The sequence below is a fragment of the Diabrotica virgifera genome, chromosome 2 (assembly GCF_917563875.1).
Source record: "Diabrotica virgifera virgifera chromosome 2, PGI_DIABVI_V3a".
NCBI lineage: Eukaryota > Metazoa > Arthropoda > Insecta > Coleoptera > Chrysomelidae > Diabrotica > Diabrotica virgifera.
In genome coordinates, this window is record NC_065444.1 from 198,513,937 (window position 1) to 198,537,624 (window position 23,688).

At 31.2% G+C, this 23,688-nt stretch overlaps 2 protein-coding genes across 2 annotated transcripts in view; one reads left to right on the forward strand and one right to left on the reverse strand.

Annotated features, from left to right (window-relative positions):
• The window catches only part of LOC114328104 (lanC-like protein 2), a 114,530-nt gene that overhangs the window by 75,978 nt on the left and 14,864 nt on the right, over positions 1–23,688 (reverse strand). The window lies entirely within an intron of this gene.
• LOC114328115 (syndetin) overlaps positions 1–23,688 on the forward strand; it is a 101,916-nt gene that overhangs the window by 32,137 nt on the left and 46,091 nt on the right. The window contains exons 7-8 of the mRNA XM_050644136.1: positions 14,337–14,526; positions 22,170–22,480. Of these exons, the coding sequence (XP_050500093.1) occupies positions 14,337–14,526; positions 22,170–22,480 (501 nt within the window). The remainder of the gene's footprint in view (positions 1–14,336; positions 14,527–22,169; positions 22,481–23,688) is intronic.

Consider the following 23,688-nt stretch of genomic DNA (forward strand, 5'->3'; position numbering starts at 1 on the left):
TCTTTGTCTGATTTTGCAGTCCTGTACTCCACCAGATGCCATTTAGCTGTTTTATAGCTTTTCTTCCTTGGCTTATTCGATATTCTATATCTTGATCGCATGTGGAGTTTTTGTCAAAAATTGAACCTAGATATTTAAATTCATCACATCCTTTTATGTATTCCCCTTCTAATTCTAAGTCTTCAGTATCACCTCCGACTAAAAGGTATTCAGTTTTCTCCATGCTCATTTCCAAACCCCATTTTTGGTACTCCTCTTTCAATTTTCTAATCATGTAACTGGCGTCATCTTTATCAGCAGCAATCACAACTTGGTCGTCAGCAAATAGCAACGTATACAAATAAGAATCTCCTACTGGTATCCCCATTGTTTGGCATTTCCTAGTCCAAAGATATAATTCATTTTTAATTAACTTGACTCAAGGTAAAGACCATGATAGCAGACCGATAAAGTTATAATTAAGGGAATTATTCCCATTATTTGGAAAACTAAAAAAATCGAATTTATTATGCGTCGTTGTCACACTCAAGAAATTGAGAACAAGCGTTTCCATTTGAAAAAGACATCACAATCATCAAGACAATGCACACGTTAACACCTGTGCAGTCTTGATGGCTAAAAATGAAGAATTGAAATTTAAATCATCTATCGTATTTATTTGATTTGGCCACCAGTGACGTTTTTTTAACTTGAAAAAATTGCTCGGCGGGCAGTAATTCACGTGAATCAAGTTGACTATCACCATTGATTATAAATATTCCTCTAGATAGCTCACCTCTTGGTAACCGAAAGACGTATCAACAACTAGATGGCGCTACTCGAAAACCGTATCGAGATTTTTCATTCTCTCTCCGACTTGCGAGGAGGTAGGAGTAGTGTCAGGGCCGAACTTACCCTATAGGTGTATTACCTGTGACAAGTGTTGTGACAAGTTATAGCAAAATTTAAAAAAATGACTCACATTTTAGATAAAATGGCCTCTGTAACGCATAAGTGTGTTTACGCGGGATGTTTTGAAAGAAACGATGGAACAAATAATAATATATCTTTCTTTAAATTTCCCCTGAAAGACGTATCCATTCTTTCACGGTTTTTGGTCTAAATTTTAAAGAACCGCTTGGATTGACATGAAATTTGGCATACGTATAGCTTACATGTCAAAGAGAAAAAGTGATATTGTGCCGATGTGTGAACCTCTTTTGGGTGAAAAAATATATGTCCAAAATAAGTCCGGAAATGGGTAAACTGACTAATTTTAAGTAACTTTTGTTCTATAGAGCTTTATTATTCTATTAGTTCTATTAGAGAATTATGACAGGTGATAAATAGCAGTCTGATTTTTGCATGAGAGTTTAATCTCTGTTCGGAGAGTTTAAGTCTGTTCTGTCGGACAAAATAAATGTGCCGTTTTCGTGGTCTGACCGTTCCAAATTTTTAAGCTGTTCCACAATTAAAACTGCCCCTGTTCCAGTGTTCCCATATATCAAAGTTTGTCCGACTAGACACCCTTAAGCTATTAACAAATTTTCAGCTTGCTATTAATCAACTTTTTTTCATACGCGGGATCCAGACCTATAAGTATTTTGTCGAAGAAAACGTTCTTAGCAAAAATATAGCCTATAAAAAAGTAAAAAAAAATGTTGTACGCGTTAGGTCTCTGGATCTCGTAGAACCAGAGTTATAGCCAATGAAAAATAGATTCATATTCACCAAATTTCAAATAGAATATTTCGACGAGAAATATCCAAAAAATTAAGCACTTTTTGGGGAAAACCCATTATAACTTTTTTAAAGTGTTTAAAAAAAGCTTTATTTTTGTTTTTACAAAAAGTTTTTAACATTAAATTTAAGCAAGTTACGCTCAAAATAAAGTTGGTCCCTTGTGTTTTTGCAAAAAAAATCGGGAGGACCACCCCCTTATTAGCAACTTAAATGAAATTAATCGTCACCGCTCCAAAAATTATTTTACTTATGTTGTGTTTATATGATCTGTAAAGTAAAATTTTTAAAAATTTAAATTTTGAAAAATATGATTTTTTTTCAAAATAACTTAAAAATTGTTAGAGATACCAAAAATCTCGAAAAACAAAAATAGTCAGATTTGCTTTTCTGAATATCATGTATTTTTTTGTTTTTCTGTTAGACAAAAATTGATTAAGATTTGGTGTTTCTAAATTTGCATACATTCGTGATCAGTGACTCGTTCAACCCCGTTTAACTACAGCCCTTTCTATAATAAGGACTTTGAACCGATGAAACTTACAGATCATATAAACAATATATACACAAGTCAAGAAACTTGTGAAGTCGTAACGATTAAGTTCATTTAAGATGCTAATTAGGGGGTGATTTTCTCGATTTTTTTTACCAAAACCAAAAGGGACTAACTTTATTTTGAGCGTAACTTGTTTAATTTTGATGCTAGAATTTTTTTTTATAAAACAAAAATTAAGATTTTTAAACACTTTAAATAAGTTGTAATGAGTTATTCCCGAAATGTGCTTCATTTTTCGTTATTTCACGTTAAAATACTCCATTTGGAATTTGACGAATATGAACCTATTTTTCATTAGCTATAACTCTGCTTCTACTAGGTGTAGAGACGTGATATATACACCATTTTTTTAAATTTTTTACAGGCTATATTTTTGCTAAGAATGTTTTTTGGACAAAATACTTACTATTTGAGTTATTTGCGAAAAACCGTCTAAAAGCGTGGTTATTTTGTTGAAAAAATGAACATAGTCACTGCCGAATAACTCGAAAAGTATTGACTTGGTGAAAAAACTCTATAGAACAAAAGTTACTTAAAATTAGCCAGTTTATCCATTTCCTGACTTTCTTTGGACGAATATTTTTTCACCCATAAGAGGGGGTGAAAACCACCCCCAGGGCAAAAGCACCTATCGGCACAATATCACTTTTTTTCTTTGACTTGTTAGCTATGTGTATGCCAAATTTCATGTCAATCCAAACGGTTCTTTAAAATTTAGAGGTTTTGCAATATTTTACCGTTAAAGAACGGACTACTAGAGCGCACAAAAATTTGGCAAAAAAACTGCGGAAATATTGATATTATATTGATGGATATCAGTGACCTGAAACAGAGGGTAATTTGCCAGCATCATTATGCAGTGGAACATATTTACCAAAGTGGCCATACAAAGTTATTAAGGAAAAATGCTGTTCCTCTAAAATTTGCACAGTTAGCAACTGATTTAGGTGAGTACTCAACTTTGGAAATATTTTTATGTTTGCCTAATGCGCTTTGTCAATGAGAATAATACTATTAAAATATATTTTATATAAAATCAGTTGCTATTGAGTGATTTATATATTTTTTATACAATTAAATCAAAAGAGATTTTTTTAAATATGAATGCGTTGTTAGTATCACTTCAGAAATAACGGAGATGCTTGTTTTGCTTTAATTAAAATTATTACACATACATTTCAATGATTACCTATTTTAGGTGATACCCCACCAGTATTATGCTCTACATACGTTTATTGCGGTACGAAACGTAAAAAATCTACAAGTGGCGATTGTATGGTTAGGTCAACTCCATCGCCTAAGAGATCAAGTAGTAGTCTCAGTGATATCTCCAGTTTTGATATTAATTTGCCCACAAAACTTGAAACTAAATTGACGGAGAAGGTAAAAAAATTGGAGTATCAAGTAAATGCTTTAAAGAAGAAGTGCCGTCAGAAGAACAGTCAGCGTTGTAGAACAACAAAAAACAGAAAATCGGCAACCAAATTCATGATAGAGGTACTGTTAGAAAATAAAAGCATATACGTGCACACTTTTTGTTAATATGCAGTTTTCACACAAAACTCGTTCAAAATCCAGTCACAATGAAAAGGATTTAGCTCTGGCCATTTATTATGTCTCCTAGTTGTTAAAAATTTTTAATTAGATCTCTTAACTTTATCTTACCTTCACTAAAATCAATTCAAACTTGGTTGCGTGTCATAAAATTAAGAACTGGTTTAAACATTTCCTTAATTGACAAGTTGATGAAAAAAGTAGAGACAATGGATGAGTGGGAAAAATTTGTGTGTTAATGTTTGATGAAATTTCTTTGAAAAAACAATTGGAGTACAATAAATTAGATGACATTATAGAAGGGTTTCAAGATTTAGGTGCTTTAGGAAGAACAGAACAAACAAACTTGCCAACACAGGTCTGGTTTTCATGATGCGCAGCTTGCTACATAAGGCTACGCGGCTTGCTACAGGTGGTCCAATACATAGCGACAACTTAAAAAACATTGTAGTTGAAGTTGTTTCAAAATTACAAAATATTGGGTATATACCAAAAGTGTTGTGTGATCAAGCATCTAATAATAGAGCTTTATTTAAGCTGTTAGGCGCATGTAAGGATCAGCCTGCAATAGAAATAGGAAATCAGAGGATTTTCACTGTGTTCGATACACCCCATTTATTAAAAAGTCTAAGAAATAATTTTCTTAACAAAAAGTTGACGTTTTTTGCCGATTCTAAACAAATATCGTGGCAAGATATTGAATACACATACAACATCGATAGAACCAGTGTGAGAGCACGATGCATGGTGAAAATGACAAACGTTCATATAAACCCTAATAATTTTCAAAAAATGCGTGTAAAATTAGCAGCACAAATTTTTTCCAACTCAATTGCCTCAGCAATATCAACAGCAATGTCTGTAGGGCAGTTACACACCAAAACGGCTTCTCTTACTGCCGAATTTTTGAAAATTATAAATCATATTTTTGATGGTCTTAACAGCAAATATTGTAGTGATAGTAATCCAAACAGAAAGCCAATGTCAACTTTAAGCAAGTCAACTGAAAACTTAAAAGCAGGTTTAGAATATTTTAAAAAATTAAAGTTTTTGAAAATCAAAAAGAGAGAGAAATAATATTCACTGTCTACACGGCTTTCAGTGGACCATTTTGTCAGTTTTATGTTTGTGGGAGGAACTTCAAAAATAATATAATGTGTCATATCTTTTAACATGTTTTCTGAACCAAAATCCTCTAGAAAATTTTTTTTCCATTGTGCGCAATAGAGTTAGTCTAGTGCGTTCATAAAAAAACATGTGTTTTTACTTAATAACAGGCGGTAGCTGGTTTGTCTTTAGTTTCATGCGTGGAAGAGAATGATGCTAGATCAAAAGTATGTGTTTTATCTCGTCAGGTATTAATGACGCACGGGTAAATAATCGTGGACTCAACTGAATGTTAAACTACACTATTAGCTTTAGTTTATATATACAATAGATATTAACAAATATTTTATAATATCAGGAAAACAATATCAGTATGTCTTAAAACCTTGGAATCATATGGAAACTTTTTTATTCAGTTTAGGGAAAAATGTATTATTGATAAAAACTTGCACGTCCTAAAACTCAAAATGAAAGAATCAGATGTCAAATATTATGAGTCGTATACCAAGTTTGTTAAAAAATATTAATTCTTCTCAAGAGTTATATACCTTAATTTTTAAAGTACTTTCATATAAACATGGACGTGGTTTTTAATTGTTCTTGACTTTTAATAATAAAATGTTTCGATATTGCCAATAATGAAAGTACTTCTTGAGAACAAGAAATAATAAATATCTTTTTTTCCTAAAATTTTAATTTTACTATCTTAGTTTGAAAAGAATTAACATTCAAATAAACTTATTTACTTTGTTTTGAAATATGATCTAATTAGTAATGCTTTAAACTTGCTAATCCTGTCCGTTTATCAGCTTTTACCTATTGTTCCTAGGCAGATGGCCCTCAACTATTTATATGTTGGAAATTCCCTGTCATTTTATCAAGATATATGTATACCAAATTTCATGCCAATTCATACCAGGTTTTGCAATATTTTACCTGGGGTGAATGGGTTAGATCTGGAAAGTAATTCTGTATATCAACTTCAAATAGTTTATTTCGCATTAGTTCTGAAAATATCATTCTTTTACAAATTGCAAAAAATAATTTACATGTGAATTATCACTGCTAATTTTATTATGTATTTTCTATTTTGTTGTTTTTTTGTTGTGTATTAATAATTAAATAATTTTTAAGAAACCTCTTCACTATTTTTATTAATCAATTTTTAGCGTTTTATCTGAAGTAAAATCGGAATTCCAAAATAGAGATTACAATCGCGTTAAAATTATTTGTTAAAATGCTGAATACTACCCTTATATCGTTGTCTATTACGCCAGCCAAGCGACTCAAATTTATTTTTCAATCTTGGCAAAAATTTCAATAAATGTCGCCACCGTCCAGCCAGTTAGGACTTAGACTTGAGGGGCAAAGAGGTGTAAGTGGGCGGAGTTTAACACTGAATTCGGTTTTGCCTAAAGGTGAGGTATCTATGTACTTATTAATCAATGATTATAGTTATTTTCAACTATTCGTTACAAATCGATACTTTTGTATAAAGTAATCATTTACAGTATTCGTTACTTTGATGATTACTTTTGTTACTTTTGTATTTGAGTACCGGTAATCATATCGAGAATCGTATTTCTCAGTAGGTAGGTATTTTGTACAGGTATTCCGATATAACAACGACCTTCACCGATCTGTTTAAGGGATAAAAATGATTTGATTACTATGATTACTTTTGTTACTTTTGTATTTGAGTACCGGTAATCGTATAGAGAATCGTATTTCTCAGTAGGTAGGTATTTTGTATAGGTATAGATATAGATCTAGATAAAAATATAGGGTTCTCGCATTCGATCTTTGTTAATGACATACATTACATATTTTACGTATACCATTATACCTCCCTTTGTTTCATCTTCTATCTTCTCCTCACCCTCACACCCTTAAAACGCTTCATACCGATAACGATATTCGAAAACACTAGTAAAATACCGGTCCCGTTCGTTACTCGCTGAAATACGATTGGTAGAAAGTAATCAAGTGTACCTACTGGTTGTAGATACAATAGTCTTTACTCGCTCTGATACGATTGGTACGAAGTAATCAGAGTAATCAAAGTAAACAAAGTAGATACAATAGTCATTACTCGCTCTGATACGATTGGTACGAAGTAATCAGAGTAATCAAAGTAATAAAAGTAGATACAATAGTCGTTACTCGATGTTGTTCTGAAGCTATTTCCTTGTGGCATTTTTATAATGAACTATTTTAAATGGGAAATAAGCCACAATTTTACCAAAAAAATGAATTTATTAACGTTTCGACGACCAAGTCGGGTGTCGTTGTCAAAATACAAAATAATACTAAATAAACAAAAATGTTGTTGCTTAGTAAAAAATTCTTCTAATAATTTATTTAATCTGACTCATTTATATCGGCAAATATTTAGGCATGTATTATACATTTTAAAGTAGAAGACTTTAAAATGATATTGCCAATATTGATGAGTTGCGTTTCCTGGGACGACTTTACTAAAAGATAGTTCATTCAATTACATGAAATCAACCCCAACCCAACAATATCCGCCACAAAAAATCATAGCATGTGATCTGTCTTTAAAAAGACAACAAATGCAACGATGGCAGTAATTTTTTTCTGGTTTTTCCTCGTGATTTACTATGGAATCTCTAGCGCGAGAATTTTACTGCCATCGTTGCATTTGTTGTCTTTTTAAAGACAGATCACATGCTATGATTTTTTGTGGCGGATATTCTTGGGTTGGGGTTGATTTCATGTAATCGAATGAACTATATTTTAGTAAAGTCGTCCCAGGAAACGCAACTCATAAATATTGGCAATATCATTTTAAAGTCTTCTACTTTAAAATGTATCATATTATGTATGAATTTTTTACTAAGCAACAACATTTTTGTTTATTTAGTATTATTTTGTATTTTGACAACGACACCCGACTTGGGCGTAGAAACGTTAATAAATTCATTTTTTTGGTAAAATTGTGGCTTATTTCTCATTTAAAATAGTCGTTACTCGCTCTGATACGATTGGTACGAAGTAATCAGAGTAATCAAAGTAACGATTTGCCTCTCTGTATAGTAATCGTTACTTTCGGTATTCGTAAGTAACGAGTACTTTGTAACGAATAGATACTTTTTCAACATCTCTACTGCTTGGGTGATAGCATTGATTAATAAGTACATAGATACCTCACCTTTAGGCAAAACCGAATTCAGTGTTAAACTCCGCCCACTTACACCTCTTTGCCCCTCAAGTCTAAGTACTAACTGGCTGGACGGTGGCGACATTTATTGAAATTTTTGCCAAGATTGAAAAATAAATTTGAGTCGCTTGGCTGGCGTAATAGACAACGATATAAGGGTAGTATTCAGCATTTTAACAAATAATTTTAACGCGATTGTAATCTCTATTTTGGAATTCCGATTTTACTTCAGATAAAACGCTAAAAATTGATTAATAAAAATAGTGAAGAGGTTTCTTAAAAATTATTTAATTATTAATACACAACAAAAAAACAACAAAATAGAAAATACATAATAAAATTAGCAGTGATAATTCACATGTAAATTATTTTTTGCAATTTGTAAAAGAATGATATTTTCAGAACTAATGCGAAATAAACTATTTGAAGTTGATATACAGAATTTCTTTCCAGATCTAACCCATTCACCCCAGGTAAAATATTGCAAAACCTGGTATGAATTGGCATGAAATTTGGTATACATATATCTTGATAAAATGACAGGGAATTTCCAACATATAAATAGTTGAGGGCCATCTGCCTAGGAACAATAGGTAAAAGCTGATAAACGGACAGGATTAGAAAGTTTAAAGCATTACTAATTAGATCATATTTCAAAACAAAGTAAATAAGTTTATTTGAATGTTAATTCTTTTCAAACTAAGATAGTAAAATTAAAATTTTAGGAAAAAAAGATATTTATTATTTCTTGTTCTCAAGAAGTACTTTCATTATTGGCAATATCGAAACATTTTATTATTAAAAGTCAAGAACAATTAAAAACCACGTCCATGTTTATATGAAAGTACTTTAAAAATGAAGGTATATAACTCTTGAGAAGAATTAATATTTTTTAACAAACTTGGTATACGACTCATAATATTTGACATCTGATTCTTTCATTTTGAGTTTTAGGACGTGCAAGTTTTTATCAATAATACATTTTTCCCTAAACTGAATAAAAAAGTTTCCATATGATTCCAAGGTTTTAAGACATACTGATATTGTTTTCCTGATATTATAAAATATTTGTTAATATCTATTGTATATATAAACTAAAGCTAATAGTGTAGTTTAACATTCAGTTGAGTCCACGATTATTTACCCGTGCGTCATTAATACCTGACGAGATAAAACACATACTTTTGATCTAGCATCATTCTCTTCCACGCATGAAACTAAAGACAAACCAGCTACCGCCTGTTATTAAGTAAAAACACATGTTTTTTTATGAACGCACTAGACTAACTCTATTGCGCACAATGGAAAAAAAATTTTCTAGAGGATTTTGGTTCAGAAAACATGTTAAAAGATATGACACATTATATTATTTTTGAAGTTCCTCCCACAAACATAAAACTGACAAAATGGTCCACTGAAAGCCGTGTAGACAGTGAATATTATTTCTCTCTCTTTTTGATTTTCAAAAACTTTAATTTTTTAAAATATTCTAAACCTGCTTTTAAGTTTTCAGTTGACTTGCTTAAAGTTGACATTGGCTTTCTGTTTGGATTACTATCACTACAATATTTGCTGTTAAGACCATCAAAAATATGATTTATAATTTTCAAAAATTCGGCAGTAAGAGAAGCCGTTTTGGTGTGTAACTGCCCTACAGACATTGCTGTTGATATTGCTGAGGCAATTGAGTTGGAAAAAATTTGTGCTGCTAATTTTACACGCATTTTTTGAAAATTATTAGGGTTTATATGAACGTTTGTCATTTTCACCATGCATCGTGCTCTCACACTGGTTCTATCGATGTTGTATGTGTATTCAATATCTTGCCACGATATTTGTTTAGAATCGGCAAAAAACGTCAACTTTTTGTTAAGAAAATTATTTCTTAGACTTTTTAATAAGTGGGGTGTATCGAACACAGTGAAAATCCTCTGATTTCCTATTTCTATTGCAGGCTGATCCTTACATGCGCCTAACAGCTTAAATAAAGCTCTATTATTAGATGCTTGATCACACAACACTTTTGGTATATACCCAATATTTTGTAATTTTGAAACAACTTCAACTACAATGTTTTTTAAGTTGTCGCTATGTATTGGACCACCTGTAGCAAGCCGCGTAGCCTTATGTAGCAAGCTGCGCATCATGAAAACCAGACCTGTGTTGGCAAGTTTGTTTGTTCTGTTCTTCCTAAAGCACCTAAATCTTGAAACCCTTCTATAATGTCATCTAATTTATTGTACTCCAATTGTTTTTTCAAAGAAATTTCATCAAACATTAACACACAAATTTTTCCCACTCATCCATTGTCTCTACTTTTTTCATCAACTTGTCAATTAAGGAAATGTTTAAACCAGTTCTTAATTTTATGACACGCAACCAAGTTTGAATTGATTTTAGTGAAGGTAAGATAAAGTTAAGAGGTCTAATTAAAAATTTTTAACAACTAGGAGACATAATAAATGGCCAGAGCTAAATCCTTTTCATTGTGACTGGATTTTGAACGAGTTTTGTGTGAAAACTGCATATTAACAAAAAGTGTGCACGTATATGCTTTTATTTTCTAACAGTACCTCTATCATGAATTTGGTTGCCGATTTTCTGTTTTTTGTTGTTCTACAACGCTGACTGTTCTTCTGACGGCACTTCTTCTTTAAAGCATTTACTTGATACTCCAATTTTTTTACCTTCTCCGTCAATTTAGTTTCAAGTTTTGTGGGCAAATTAATATCAAAACTGGAGATATCACTGAGACTACTACTTGATCTCTTAGGCGATGGAGTTGACCTAACCATACAATCGCCACTTGTAGATTTTTTACGTTTCGTACCGCAATAAACGTATGTAGAGCATAATACTGGTGGGGTATCACCTAAAATAGGTAATCATTGAAATGTACGTGTAATAATTTTAATTAAAGCAAAACAAGCATCTCCGTTATTTCTGAAGTGATACTAACAACGCATTCATATTTAAAAAAATCTCTTTTGATTTAATTGTATAAAAAATATATAAATCACTCAATAGCAACTGATTTTATATAAAATATATTTTAATAGTATTATTCTCATTGACAAAGCGCATTAGGCAAACATAAAAATATTTCCAAAGTTGAGTACTCACCTAAATCAGTTGCTAACTGTGCAAATTTTAGAGGAACAGCATTTTTCCTTAATAACTTTGTATGGCCACTTTGGTAAATATGTTCCACTGCATAATGATGCTGGCAAATTACCCTCTGTTTCAGGTCACTGATATCCATCAATATAATATCAATATTTCCGCAGTTTTTTTGCCAAATTTTTGTGCGCTCTAGTAGTCCGTTCTTTAACGGTAAAATATTGCAAAACCTCTAAATTTTAAAGAACCGTTTGGATTGACATGAAATTTGGCATACACATAGCTAACAAGTCAAAGAAAAAAAGTGATATTGTGCCGATAGGTGCTTTTGCCCTGGGGGTGGTTTTCACCCCCTCTTATGGGTGAAAAAATATTCGTCCAAAGAAAGTCAGGAAATGGATAAACTGGCTAATTTTAAGTAACTTTTGTTCTATAGAGTTTTTTCACCAAGTCAATACTTTTCGAGTTATTCGGCAGTGACTATGTTCATTTTTTCAACAAAATAACCACGCTTTTAGACGGTTTTTCGCAAATAACTCAAATAGTAAGTATTTTGTCCAAAAAACATTCTTAGCAAAAATATAGCCTGTAAAAAATTTAAAAAAAATGGTGTATATATCACGTCTCTACACCTAGTAGAAGCAGAGTTATAGCTAATGAAAAATAGGTTCATATTCGTCAAATTCCAAATGGAGTATTTTAACGTGAAATAACGAAAAATGAAGCACATTTCGGGAATAACTCATTACAACTTATTTAAAGTGTTTAAAAATCTTAATTTTTGTTTTATAAAAAAAAATTCTAGCATCAAAATTAAACAAGTTACGCTCAAAATAAAGTTAGTCCCTTTTGGTTTTGGTAAAAAAAATCGAGAAAATCACCCCCTAATTAGCATCTTAAATGAACTTAATCGTTACGACTTCACAAGTTTCTTGACTTGTGTATATATTGTTTATATGATCTGTAAGTTTCATCGGTTCAAAGTCCTTATTATAGAAAGGGCTGTAGTTAAACGGGGTTGAACGAGTCACTGATCACGAATGTATGCAAATTTAGAAACACCAAATCTTAATCAATTTTTGTCTAACAGAAAAACAAAAAAATACATGATATTCAGGAAAGCAAATCTGACTATTTTTGTTTTTCGAGATTTTTGGTATCTCTAACAATTTTTAAGTTATTTTGAAAAAAAAATCATATTTTTCAAAATTTAAATTTTTAAAAATTTTACTTTACAGATCATATAAACACAACATAAGTAAAATAATTTTTGGAGCGGTGACGATTAATTTCATTTAAGTTGCTAATAAGGGGGTGGTCCTCCCGATTTTTTTTGCAAAAACACAAGGGACCAACTTTATTTTGAGCGTAACTTGCTTAAATTTAATGTTAAAAACTTTTTGTAAAAACAAAAATAAAGCTTTTTTTAAACACTTTAAAAAAGTTATAATGGGTTTTCCCCAAAAAGTGCTTAATTTTTTGGATATTTCTCGTCGAAATATTCTATTTGAAATTTGGTGAATATGAATCTATTTTTCATTGGCTATAACTCTGGTTCTACGAGATCCAGAGACCTAACGCGTACAACATTTTTTTTTACTTTTTTATAGGCTATATTTTTGCTAAGAACGTTTTCTTCGACAAAATACTTATAGGTCTGGATCCCGCGTATGAAAAAAAGTTGATTAATAGCAAGCTGAAAATTTGTTAATAGCTTAAGGGTGTCTAGTCGGACAAACTTTGATATATGGGAACACTGGAACAGGGGCAGTTTTAATTGTGGAACAGCTTAAAAATTTGGAACGGTCAGACCACGAAAACGGCACATTTATTTTGTCCGACAGAACAGACTTAAACTCTCCGAACAGAGATTAAACTCTCATGCAAAAATCAGACTGCTATTTATCACCTGTCATAATTCTCTAATAGAACTAATAGAATAATAAAGCTCTATAGAACAAAAGTTACTTAAAATTAGTCAGTTTACCCATTTCCGGACTTATTTTGGACATATATTTTTTCACCCAAAAGAGGTTCACACATCGGCACAATATCACTTTTTCTCTTTGACATGTAAGCTATACGTATGCCAAATTTCATGTCAATCCAAGCGGTTCTTTAAAATTTAGACCAAAAACCGTGAAAGAATGGATACGTCTTTCAGGGGAAATTTAAAGAAAGATATATTATTATTTGTTCCATCGTTTCTTTCAAAACATCCCGCGTAAACACACTTATGCGTTACAGAGGCCATTTTATCTAAAATGTGAGTCATTTTTTTAAATTTTGCTATAACTTGTCACAACACTTGTCACAGGTAATACACCTATAGGGTAAGTTCGGCCCTGACACTACTCCTACCTCCTCGCAAGTCGGAGAGAGAATGAAAAATCTCGATACGGTTTTCGAGTAGCGCCATCTAGTTGTTGATACGTCTTTCGGTTACCAAGAGGTGAGCTATCTAGAGGAATATTTATAATCAATGCTATAATCAACATCACTACCAAGCAGATGCCTATTGTGACGACCTTTCGAATTTCTACTTTTTGGGTGGCTTTAAAAAATTGTTGAAAAATTTAGAAAAATATACTGAGTATAATTTGACTTTAATTTGTGAGAGGGAGAAATGAAAAGTCCCAGATCTAAACAATAAATCTGAAACTTCTCGTGGAACCACTTTCTGGTAACATCCTTAATCTCTGCCTTGTATAGTTTATAAGGCAAGGCGACGACGAATAAAGAAGACGAAAGGGACTCTACAATATACAGTCACATTCCGTCTATTCGTCTAGCAAAAATGCCAACCAAAGTTGATTCTTTTTACTCCAAATATGAGTAAAAAGAAAAATTAAAAAACAGATTGTTTCAATTCGGTTCAGAGGTGATACACCATACCCATACCTACGTTTATGTCTCTCCAGACGTCTTCAATGAGGCTAAAATGAACACCTCTTAACTGTAATTTGTTTTTATACTGTTTTCCAAGGATTTATTGGACAAACCTCATGGTTTTTCCTCTCTTTATACTATTGGAAATCATAACATTCGATCCAATATTAAATAGTATGTGTTCAAATGTTTAAATTACATTTTTAGGTTAATTCAAGTTGGTGAAGAGTTTTGTTCTAGCAAGTCTGAAGATTTACAAGAATCGATAAAAAAACAAAGCGAAAACTATTTTCTAAACTATCACGCACAACGCCTAGAGGAACTTAAAATATTTTTAGAAAATGAAATGTGGGAAATCTGTCCAGTGAAGTCGTCTTTTTATATAATGCAATTACAGGTAAATATGAGGTGAACTGATATTAAATATAGTTGTTCCATTTTATCTTTGCCCAAACGTCATGATTCATTTTTAAACAAGTTAAATCAAAACATCAAGTGAAACGTACGTCGATGTGTAATATAATTGATATTGCATATAAAAATGGCTATTATCCCGGTAGACGTATTTAAAAAAAAATTAAACAGTAATCTCGAAAATAAACAGATGTTTCCGTCCGACAGAACTATAGCCACACTTATGTATGACAATTTTTAGGTTAAAAAATATTACTTGTCACATTTGTGTAAACAAAATAGGTACTTACCGGAAGTAGTCAAATTAAGAGAGCAACAGTTAGTCGTTCTAACAATTATGCTTGAAAATTAAAATTTAAATGACCTACACAAAGACTAAAAGTTAATAATTTGAAAAACCAAATAAACAAAAAATTCAAATAAACTAATAAACACAACACATGCCCTAATGTCACTGTCACTGAAAATGATAAACGTCAAAATTCATAGTAAACGAGGTATCAAAGACGAGGTATTGTTTATCCTTGTTGAACTTATTGTGGTTTCTATAGACAAGCGGCTTAATTTTGCGATACTAGTTTCTGTGAGTAAAAAAGAGACCTAGTATAAAAAGTAATCCTGAATAATTTCGTGCATGGGAAAAGATAGAGTGGAAGAACTACACGAGGTCTGTTCCTAAAGTATCCAATCTTCGGTCATAACACCGTATTAAATTACTCGTATTCTTTGTCATTGAACTCGCTACTATAGATGTTATATGTCACTGAAGTAGTTTTATAGATACGAGAAATCTACAAAGTGTGAGGTCGGCAGTGCAAGGGGACTGGTGGAGTTGTGTAACTTTGTGATTTGCCAAAAACTTTCGATACATGTGCTGGCGCATTATTGTGATGAAAAAAACCAGTCGCCAAAAAATGTTGGGGTCTTCTCATTGGACCGCACATTTTTAGATTTGTATTTGTCATACAGTTTTTCTTTGTCAAAAAGTCGAAAATGACCGAAATATTGAGCAAAAACGGTTCTCCTTTACCACATTTAGCCCCGGGTAGCATCAATATGATGCCACACTACAGTGATAAAAAAATACTGACCAATGGACAAAAAAAAAAAGAATGTGTGTGTACTTTGTACGCACGTAAGAAGTTATACTTCTACTATATGATTCCAACGAAATTAATATATGTACTTTAAACAGTTTATTTATATTTTATTTAAATATTGAACTAAATTTAATACTTACTACTTTCCAAACATTTTTATTTAAACAATACCAAAAATTAAAAAAAAAAGAATTAAACACACACAAACACATTGAAAAATGCACCAAAGAAATGATTTCTGAACAATAATTGTTGGCAAAAATTTTAACTAAATACGCATTTTCTGAAAAAAATTATATAACAAATATATTCACAATCATAAAATGTATAAAAAAATTAAAAAATAAAAACTTGCATTGGGATTCGAACCCGCGTGCTTAAAGTTGAAATCCATTTACACACACCCGTCACCCGACTTGACCACTTACACGTACTTGTCATGTGGGAAGGTAGGCTAACTGAACGTTTTACTGTTTGACAGTTCTGAATTTAATCAAATTAGTTTGATTTTTATGTGTGTGTGTGTGTTCACAAAGGGAATTAAAATATTAAAATACAACAAAACATAGAGTAAGAAAACAATAGGTATATTAGATGAAGAGTAGTAGAAATTTTGTTGGTAATCAAATTATGTAAATCAAAGCATTACCTACTAATAGATAGGTACATACATTTTCCAAATAGGTAAGTACCTATGTAATTTTTTATTACAATACTGAAACATTTACAATTAAGTACGTAAAGGTTACCTACTACACTTCCTTTTGTCTGTGTCCTCACAACAATAATAACTAATATACAATATTTGTTTATCCGTAACCTCCATATTGAACAATTATTGTCATGTCATTTGAACACCCAATCAGAGCAAAGGTATAATGAGTCTGCGCCGGGGAGCAAGGTTTTTGATGAATTCGCGCATATTAAATTTCACTCCCATGGCGCCTAAAGAAGTATAACTTCAAAAAAAATTATAACACCGGGGCTGAACATGTTAAATTCAAGATGGAGGCTAACGCGATGGTGAGATTTCCGACTGGACTATTATTAATAACTACGATACAATTCACTGCATCTGAATATTTTGTTATTTTCCAGTTACAATTAATATTGACTGAGCACTTGCCCTTGGTTATGTGGTAGCTTCTAGTGAATGTCAAAATTTGACTAAGATAACAAATGATTTACTATGGTTGCTTCCGTGACAAGACATCTCGTAACGACAGTTCGTAATGCTATAATTCGTAACGTCAAAATAGAATTATTGTTTATTTTTGTTAACGTGGAAACTAACTTTTATTACTTTTTTTTTCTCTGATTCTGGCCTTGGTTTAGAACTAGAACCTTTAGCCACGTAATTGTATAACTTATCACTAACTCAGGTGTAGTGTGTGTGTTGAATAAGTGTCTGGTTACTTTGCAAAGTCGACGTCACTGTCTTTGCAAAGAGACGCTAATTGTATCCGAACTTCTGCGGTCCTTCCGGTGAGTACCGATCCCACAAGGACAGAAACTATTTTTATTTATTAATTTATAATAAATGAACTTTTATTACAGTTACAATTGCAATTACATTTATCAGTTTAACAAATCAGTTAAGGGATAAACATTTTCAATACATTTCATTATTCATTTTTAAAATTGTCTTAAAATAAATATAATCTAGTAATGTAAATTGTATTAATATTATAGTAAATACAGTATTATTAAACTGTTTTTATTTGTTTCATTATTTTTTAGACTTAGTTTTACGCCTTTAAATTAATAATTCAAGATGAAAACATTTTAAAAATTTTTTAGTTGTCATAAATATTAACAAGAATATATTTATGCAAAATTATGTGTGAAATATATTTAAAAGGAAGTGGTCTTCAGAAAAGTACCATTACTTTTAGTATAGGAAGGTATGCAAAATGCGTTTTTGTATAAATTCAGTATAGTCGAGGAAATGAAGCATTTTGGCTCGCAATTTTTTCATCCAGCATGGATTTGCTTGAAATTTTCACAGAAGGTAGGGAATAGTCCAAGGATCATTTTCTATATCATGCCGCTGTACGCTAAAATCTTGGGGGTGGTTGCCACCCCATCTCGGGGGCGGGAATTTTTTATTACATTTTAACTATGTAAATCGATGTAAAAAGTGATTATAAGAAAAAAATGATTTTTACATTTTCTTCGTAAAACTAATATTTTTCGAGTTATTCGCGCTTGAAAGTAACAGTTTTTCGATGAAAAAATCGACTTTTTTAGAGGGTTTTTTGAGAATAGCTCGAAAAATGTGCAGTAATAAGACCAATACAAACCGAGATACGGCATGTTAAAAGTTAGCTTTTTTCGTCAAATGCATAATTTGAAATATTCAAAGTAAAATAACGGAAAAACTTTGCATTTTTCGACGAAAACTTAAATAATCTTTTTTCAAGTATACAGTTAGGCCTTTCAAAAAAAATAAAAAGTTTCTAGTCTGAAAAGTAAGCGACTTATGATCAAAAAAAGGTCGGTACCTGCTTTTCTCTATGAAAAAATTAGTGAAAACAACCCCCTAACTACCCTCCTGATTAAAAATTGGTCTTCACCTTTCTGTAATTCCTTTTATATTTGTATTATCAATACACCCAATAAGTTTGACCTATTTGAAAGGCCTAATTTTAGAAAAATTGGAGTTTAAAGAAAAATTAATTTTTTGGAATTTCCCATTTTTCATCTTTTACTTTAAAATATCTCCGAAAATACTGGAGATACGAAAAAAATTATAGATTACTAAATTGTAGCTTCTTTAATAACTAAAATTCCCTTGTGCATAGATTTTCATTACGTGAACAGTTAGCGAGATATAGCTGTTTAAAACCTCTATTTACGAGCAAACATCCCCTTATTCGAGCCCTTTAAACCCCCCTTTATTAAAAACTGAGGGATCCCACGGAATTTAGTTTACACAGACTCTTCAAAAATCCTACAAAGTCATTTTTGAAAAATCTTTTCACCGCCAAAAATGAAGGAGCTATGTTTATAAAACGAATTTTTTTTTCGAAAAATTCGGATATTCCGCTTATGGATAATTTTCAATGTATTTATAATACCACAGAACCGGTTCGTATACTGAAAGATGACTAAAAAAACTATTTGTATTTGTATTTGTACATATTTGTAAATTCGTATTTTTGTGTAAATAAATGTTTTTGTAATTCTGTATTTCTACTTTTTTTCCTGTATAGACCTATTAAAATATCTACTTATAAAACTGTAATGTTATTAAGGGTGGTTTTTAAGGGTTGAAATATTATGATATTATATCCTAAAGTATAAAACAATAAAAAAAGATAACATTTTTATTTTATAAAACAATCATTATTTAACCAATCAAAACCAAATTTTACCCATATTAAAGTATACAATGTTTTTTTATATATAATTTTTGACAATAAGGGGTTGTTTACACCCCCCAAAAATAATCAACGCCCTTAAGCATGATATAGAATATGAAGTACAGGGTGAGATGACCCTAATCCCAAATTTTTATGTAAATCGATGCAAGCCGAAATTATTCTTTTAGGATAAGTAAATTTTTTATATATAGCTCCAACAGGGGTGGTTTTAAGGGTTGAAATATTATGATAGTATATCTTAAAGCATAAAACATTCATTATGTAACTAATAAGAACCAAATGTTGACAATATTAAAGTTTAAAATGTTATTTTATAATTTTTTACAACTAATGGTAGTTTTCACCCTTACAAAACCAAAAGCGTACAACGGCTCAATATAGAAAATGAACTAGAGGGTGTAATGAGCCTAATCCCAAATTTTTGTACGAATCGATGCTGGACGAAAAAAATTGCGAGGTTTTGCTATTGTTTAAGCTTCATTTCCTCGACTAGTAGGTAATACTAAATTTGCTAAAAAAAAATTCAATGTTGGCGTTACGAATTATACCGTTACGAATATGTACCTATAGTTACGAACTGTCACCGTTACGAATTTACGACGGTTGCTTGTCATTTGGGACCCGCCTTGAATGAATTTCTTTAAATAGTGAACTCTCGATTCTGTAAATAAATCCGTATCGTTCTTTTTCATTAGATTTTTTAATTTAACTTGCAGAATGATAAATGTGACATCCGTGTTGAGCTGCCCCCCCCCCCACTTGCAAAAATTAAAAAACAAATAGCGCTGATTTATGAGCTCTCATATTCCGCAAATTAAAATTTTTTAGCTCGTTACCCTGGGTAGGAATTTAATATTTTAGTAGGGGGGGCTGAGTCAGCCCCCCTTTTTGAGTTATTAAAGATCAAATATAATTTTCGTAAAAAAAGCATGCTTTAAAGCGATTTTTCATAAATAACTAAAAAAACTATAAGTTTTCTCAAAAAAGATTTCATTACCAAAATTTAAGCTACATAATAAAAATATCATAAATTTCTTACTTGAAAAACCTTTTAATATTAATTTAATGTAAGTTATAGGTAATTGAATTTATATTTTTTTTCTGCGAATACTCAAATCTAAGGATCCAAACTTAAATAACTGGAAAACGATGCATTTTATAACATATACTTACTAAATACTTGTCAAAGTACTTAGAAATACCTATCAAATGAGCTCCGGAAGAAGTTGATAGCATCAAAACATATACACCAAAATTTTTTCCAAAAATGTTGTTTTTTTTTGGAATAACACTGTTCATTTTTGTGATATCAGGCACATCCAACTATTTGAAAGGTAGTTTGAAGAGATATAAAAAACTATTACATCTAGTCTTTCAAATACAATATTTATTTTTTTAGGATAATAGGTTAAAGGGCTCCAGTTACATTATTTTTGCAGTAAAATTTAGGCTTAAACGTTTCTATCTTGGTTATTTTGATTCATACAGAAATAAAAAGACAAGACAATAAAAAAACTCAAATTTCGTTCTCTATCATTTTTTACGTGTATCGAGTATTGTTGGAGTTATTATCAAAAGAAAATAATTTACGAAAATTTGAAAAATTTTGATTTTTTTTTAAATCACATATACATCTTTTAAAAATATGCATTCTTAATCGGTCAAAATGTTTAAGGTCCATTACTTATGCTAAAGTAAAGAAAGCCTTATAGGGATTACTAAAGATTTTATTTTTTTTTTTGTGGAAATGGCGAACGTTTTATTTTTCACTTTTTCCAAAAAAATTCGAAAGGGGCCTATTATTTTCATGTTCACTTAGGTACTTAATTTTGATTCTGTCAACTTCTTTCGGAGCTTATTTTTTAGGTATTTCTGAGTACTTTGACAAATGTAGGTAAGTATATTAAGTACATTTTATAATATATATTGGTTTCCCTGTTATTTGAGCTTGAATACCTACTTAGATTTGAGTACTCGCTTACATAAAAAATATACATTTAATTGCCTATAATATGTAACTCACTTTGAATTATTAATATTAAAAGGTTTTTTAAGTAAGGAGTTTATTCAATGTTTTATTAGCTTCAATTTTCGTTTACTTTTTCATAAAAATTTTACAGTTTTTGAATGATTTACGAAAAACCGCTTTAAAACAAGCATCTTTTTTACGAAAAATTAAAATCTTTGATCTTTAATAACTCAAAAAGTATTGATTTATTTTAATAACTTTATATAACAAATTTTGCTTATAATTTGTCTTTCGATCGATTTGTGAAGTTATTTTTAATAAAATAATTTTCACCGCCGAGAAGGGGTGGTATCCACCCTCAGGGTAAAAGCGCAAGGTGGCACTGTGTCACCTTTATTTCTTGAGGTATCCTCTAACCACTCACCAATTTTCGTGAAAATTGATGAAGGTTCACCGAAATTGAAGGTAATAGTTGATTTTTACCTTCAGTGACTGCACTATACAAAATAAATTACAATTTAATGATCTAAATGCGCGTATTTTGGGTGCTCATAAATTATTAAACGATATGTAGTCGTCAAATAATGAATTTAAATCATTTTAAGTACAACTCTCTCTTAAGCCGGTAAGTTGGTGTGGTTTTCTTGCGAAGGGGTTGTAGCTCAATAATCGAAATGCGCGTGATTTAAAAGTTTATTGTTAGAATATATAAGCTATACGAATTATATCCGCGATACGATGTATTTTAATTTTTCTCAGCATCTTTCTCTTACGTTAAATCAATTAAAGGGTTGTTTGGGGGTGAAGGGGATGAGCTCAAAAATCGAAACTATGTCACTTCGAGAGCTCATAAATAGCTCGTAATTCTGCCGCAAAGATTGATTCAATATCCCTATTTTTAAGTAGTGGGGGGCCTGACTCAGCCCCCCACTAGAATATTAAATTCCTGCCCAGGGTAACGAGCTCAAAATTTTTAATTTTTGTAAGTGAGGGGAGGCCAGCTCAACACGGGTAAATGTGACAGTAAACCAACAAATTGTTATATTTCAAAATTAAGACTCTTAACTTCAAATCAAAATTAGAAATTTAAAATATTATTTTGAAATAGTTTTTAACTTTAATTAACTCATATATAATTTTAATCAAATAAAATTAACTATATTGTTTTCAGGAGTTCAAACCATTCCGCTACTCAATGAAAACTTTCAAATTCAATCCACAAACTAGTCCCACAACCATGAATTACTCCACCAATTCGACGGAATGTTCTTCTACCCACTCTTTAGATGGCAGTAGTATTATCGGAAACTATTTTATTCGCTTTGCCGAACATGGTACTCCCTTCGATTCGGGTTTGGATGAAATCGTAATAGATGAGGACATTATGGTAACGGAAAATGATGGTTCGGGATATTACTCAGAAGAGAGCGATGACAATGACGATTTGGAAAATGAGTATGTGGAAGAATTAAACAATTTAAGGTAGATAATAATATTTAATAAAACAGAAACTGCCTTTTCCTCCGTAGATAATAATATTATACATTATTCATTCTAATAATGGGACGCGATTTCACTATCCGTGATTCAGGCGCCGTAATTTAAAAATCACCTGTAACTGCCTTCCTGGCGAACTTCGATAACGGCGATCAGTGACCAGATAATCAGATATCTATTTCACGGTCGCTGTCTCTCAAAACGTGTACAGTGGAACCTCGATAACTCGGATTAATCGGGACCGCGGCCGATCCGGGTTAGCCAGAGAATATTGTAAAAAACTCCGTTATAGTTGAAATAACATGAAATATACAGGGTGTCCCGAAAAGAATGGTCATAAATTATACCACACATTCTGGGGTCAAAAATAGTTCGATTTAACCTAACTTACCTTAGTACAAATGTGCTCATAAAAAAAGTTATAGCCCTTTGAAGTTACAAAATGAAAATCGATTTTTTTCAATATATCGAAAACTATTAGATATTTTTTATTGAAAATGGACATGTATCACTCTTATTGCAGGAACATATTGAAACAAAATTTTAGTGAAATTTGTCCACCTAATAAAACATTTATGGGGATTTTGTTCCCTTAAACCCCCCCAAGCTTTTTTGTACGTTCCAATTAATTCATTATTGTGGTACCATTAGTTAAACACGACGTTTTTAAAACTTTTTGCCTCTTAGTATTTTTTCGATAAGTCAGTTTTTATTGAGATGCGGCTTCTTTTTCAATATATTTACGTAAAAATTGTATGGGGGGTTTGTTCCTTTAAACCCCCCAAATGATTGTGTACTTTCCAATTAAAGTATTATTGTGGTGCCATTAGTTAAACACAGTATTTTTAAAACTTTTGCCTCTTAGTCTTTTGTTCATAAGTCACCTTTTATCGAGATGTAGCTTCTTTTTCAAAATATACCTAAAAATGTAAATTATAAATAAATTTTCAGATTATTAACAGGTCTCTATAATCGTACTTAACCATATACAAATATGTGGTGGATTCGACAAATATTCAAAATATCTCGATAAACACTGGCTTATCGAAAAAGTACTAAGAGGCAAAAAAGTTTTAAAAATAATGTGTTTAACTAATGGTGCCACAATAATAATTTAATTGGAACGTACACAAAAGTTTGGGGGGGGGGGGGGGGGTTTAAGGGAACAAAACCCCCATAAAATTTTTATGGGG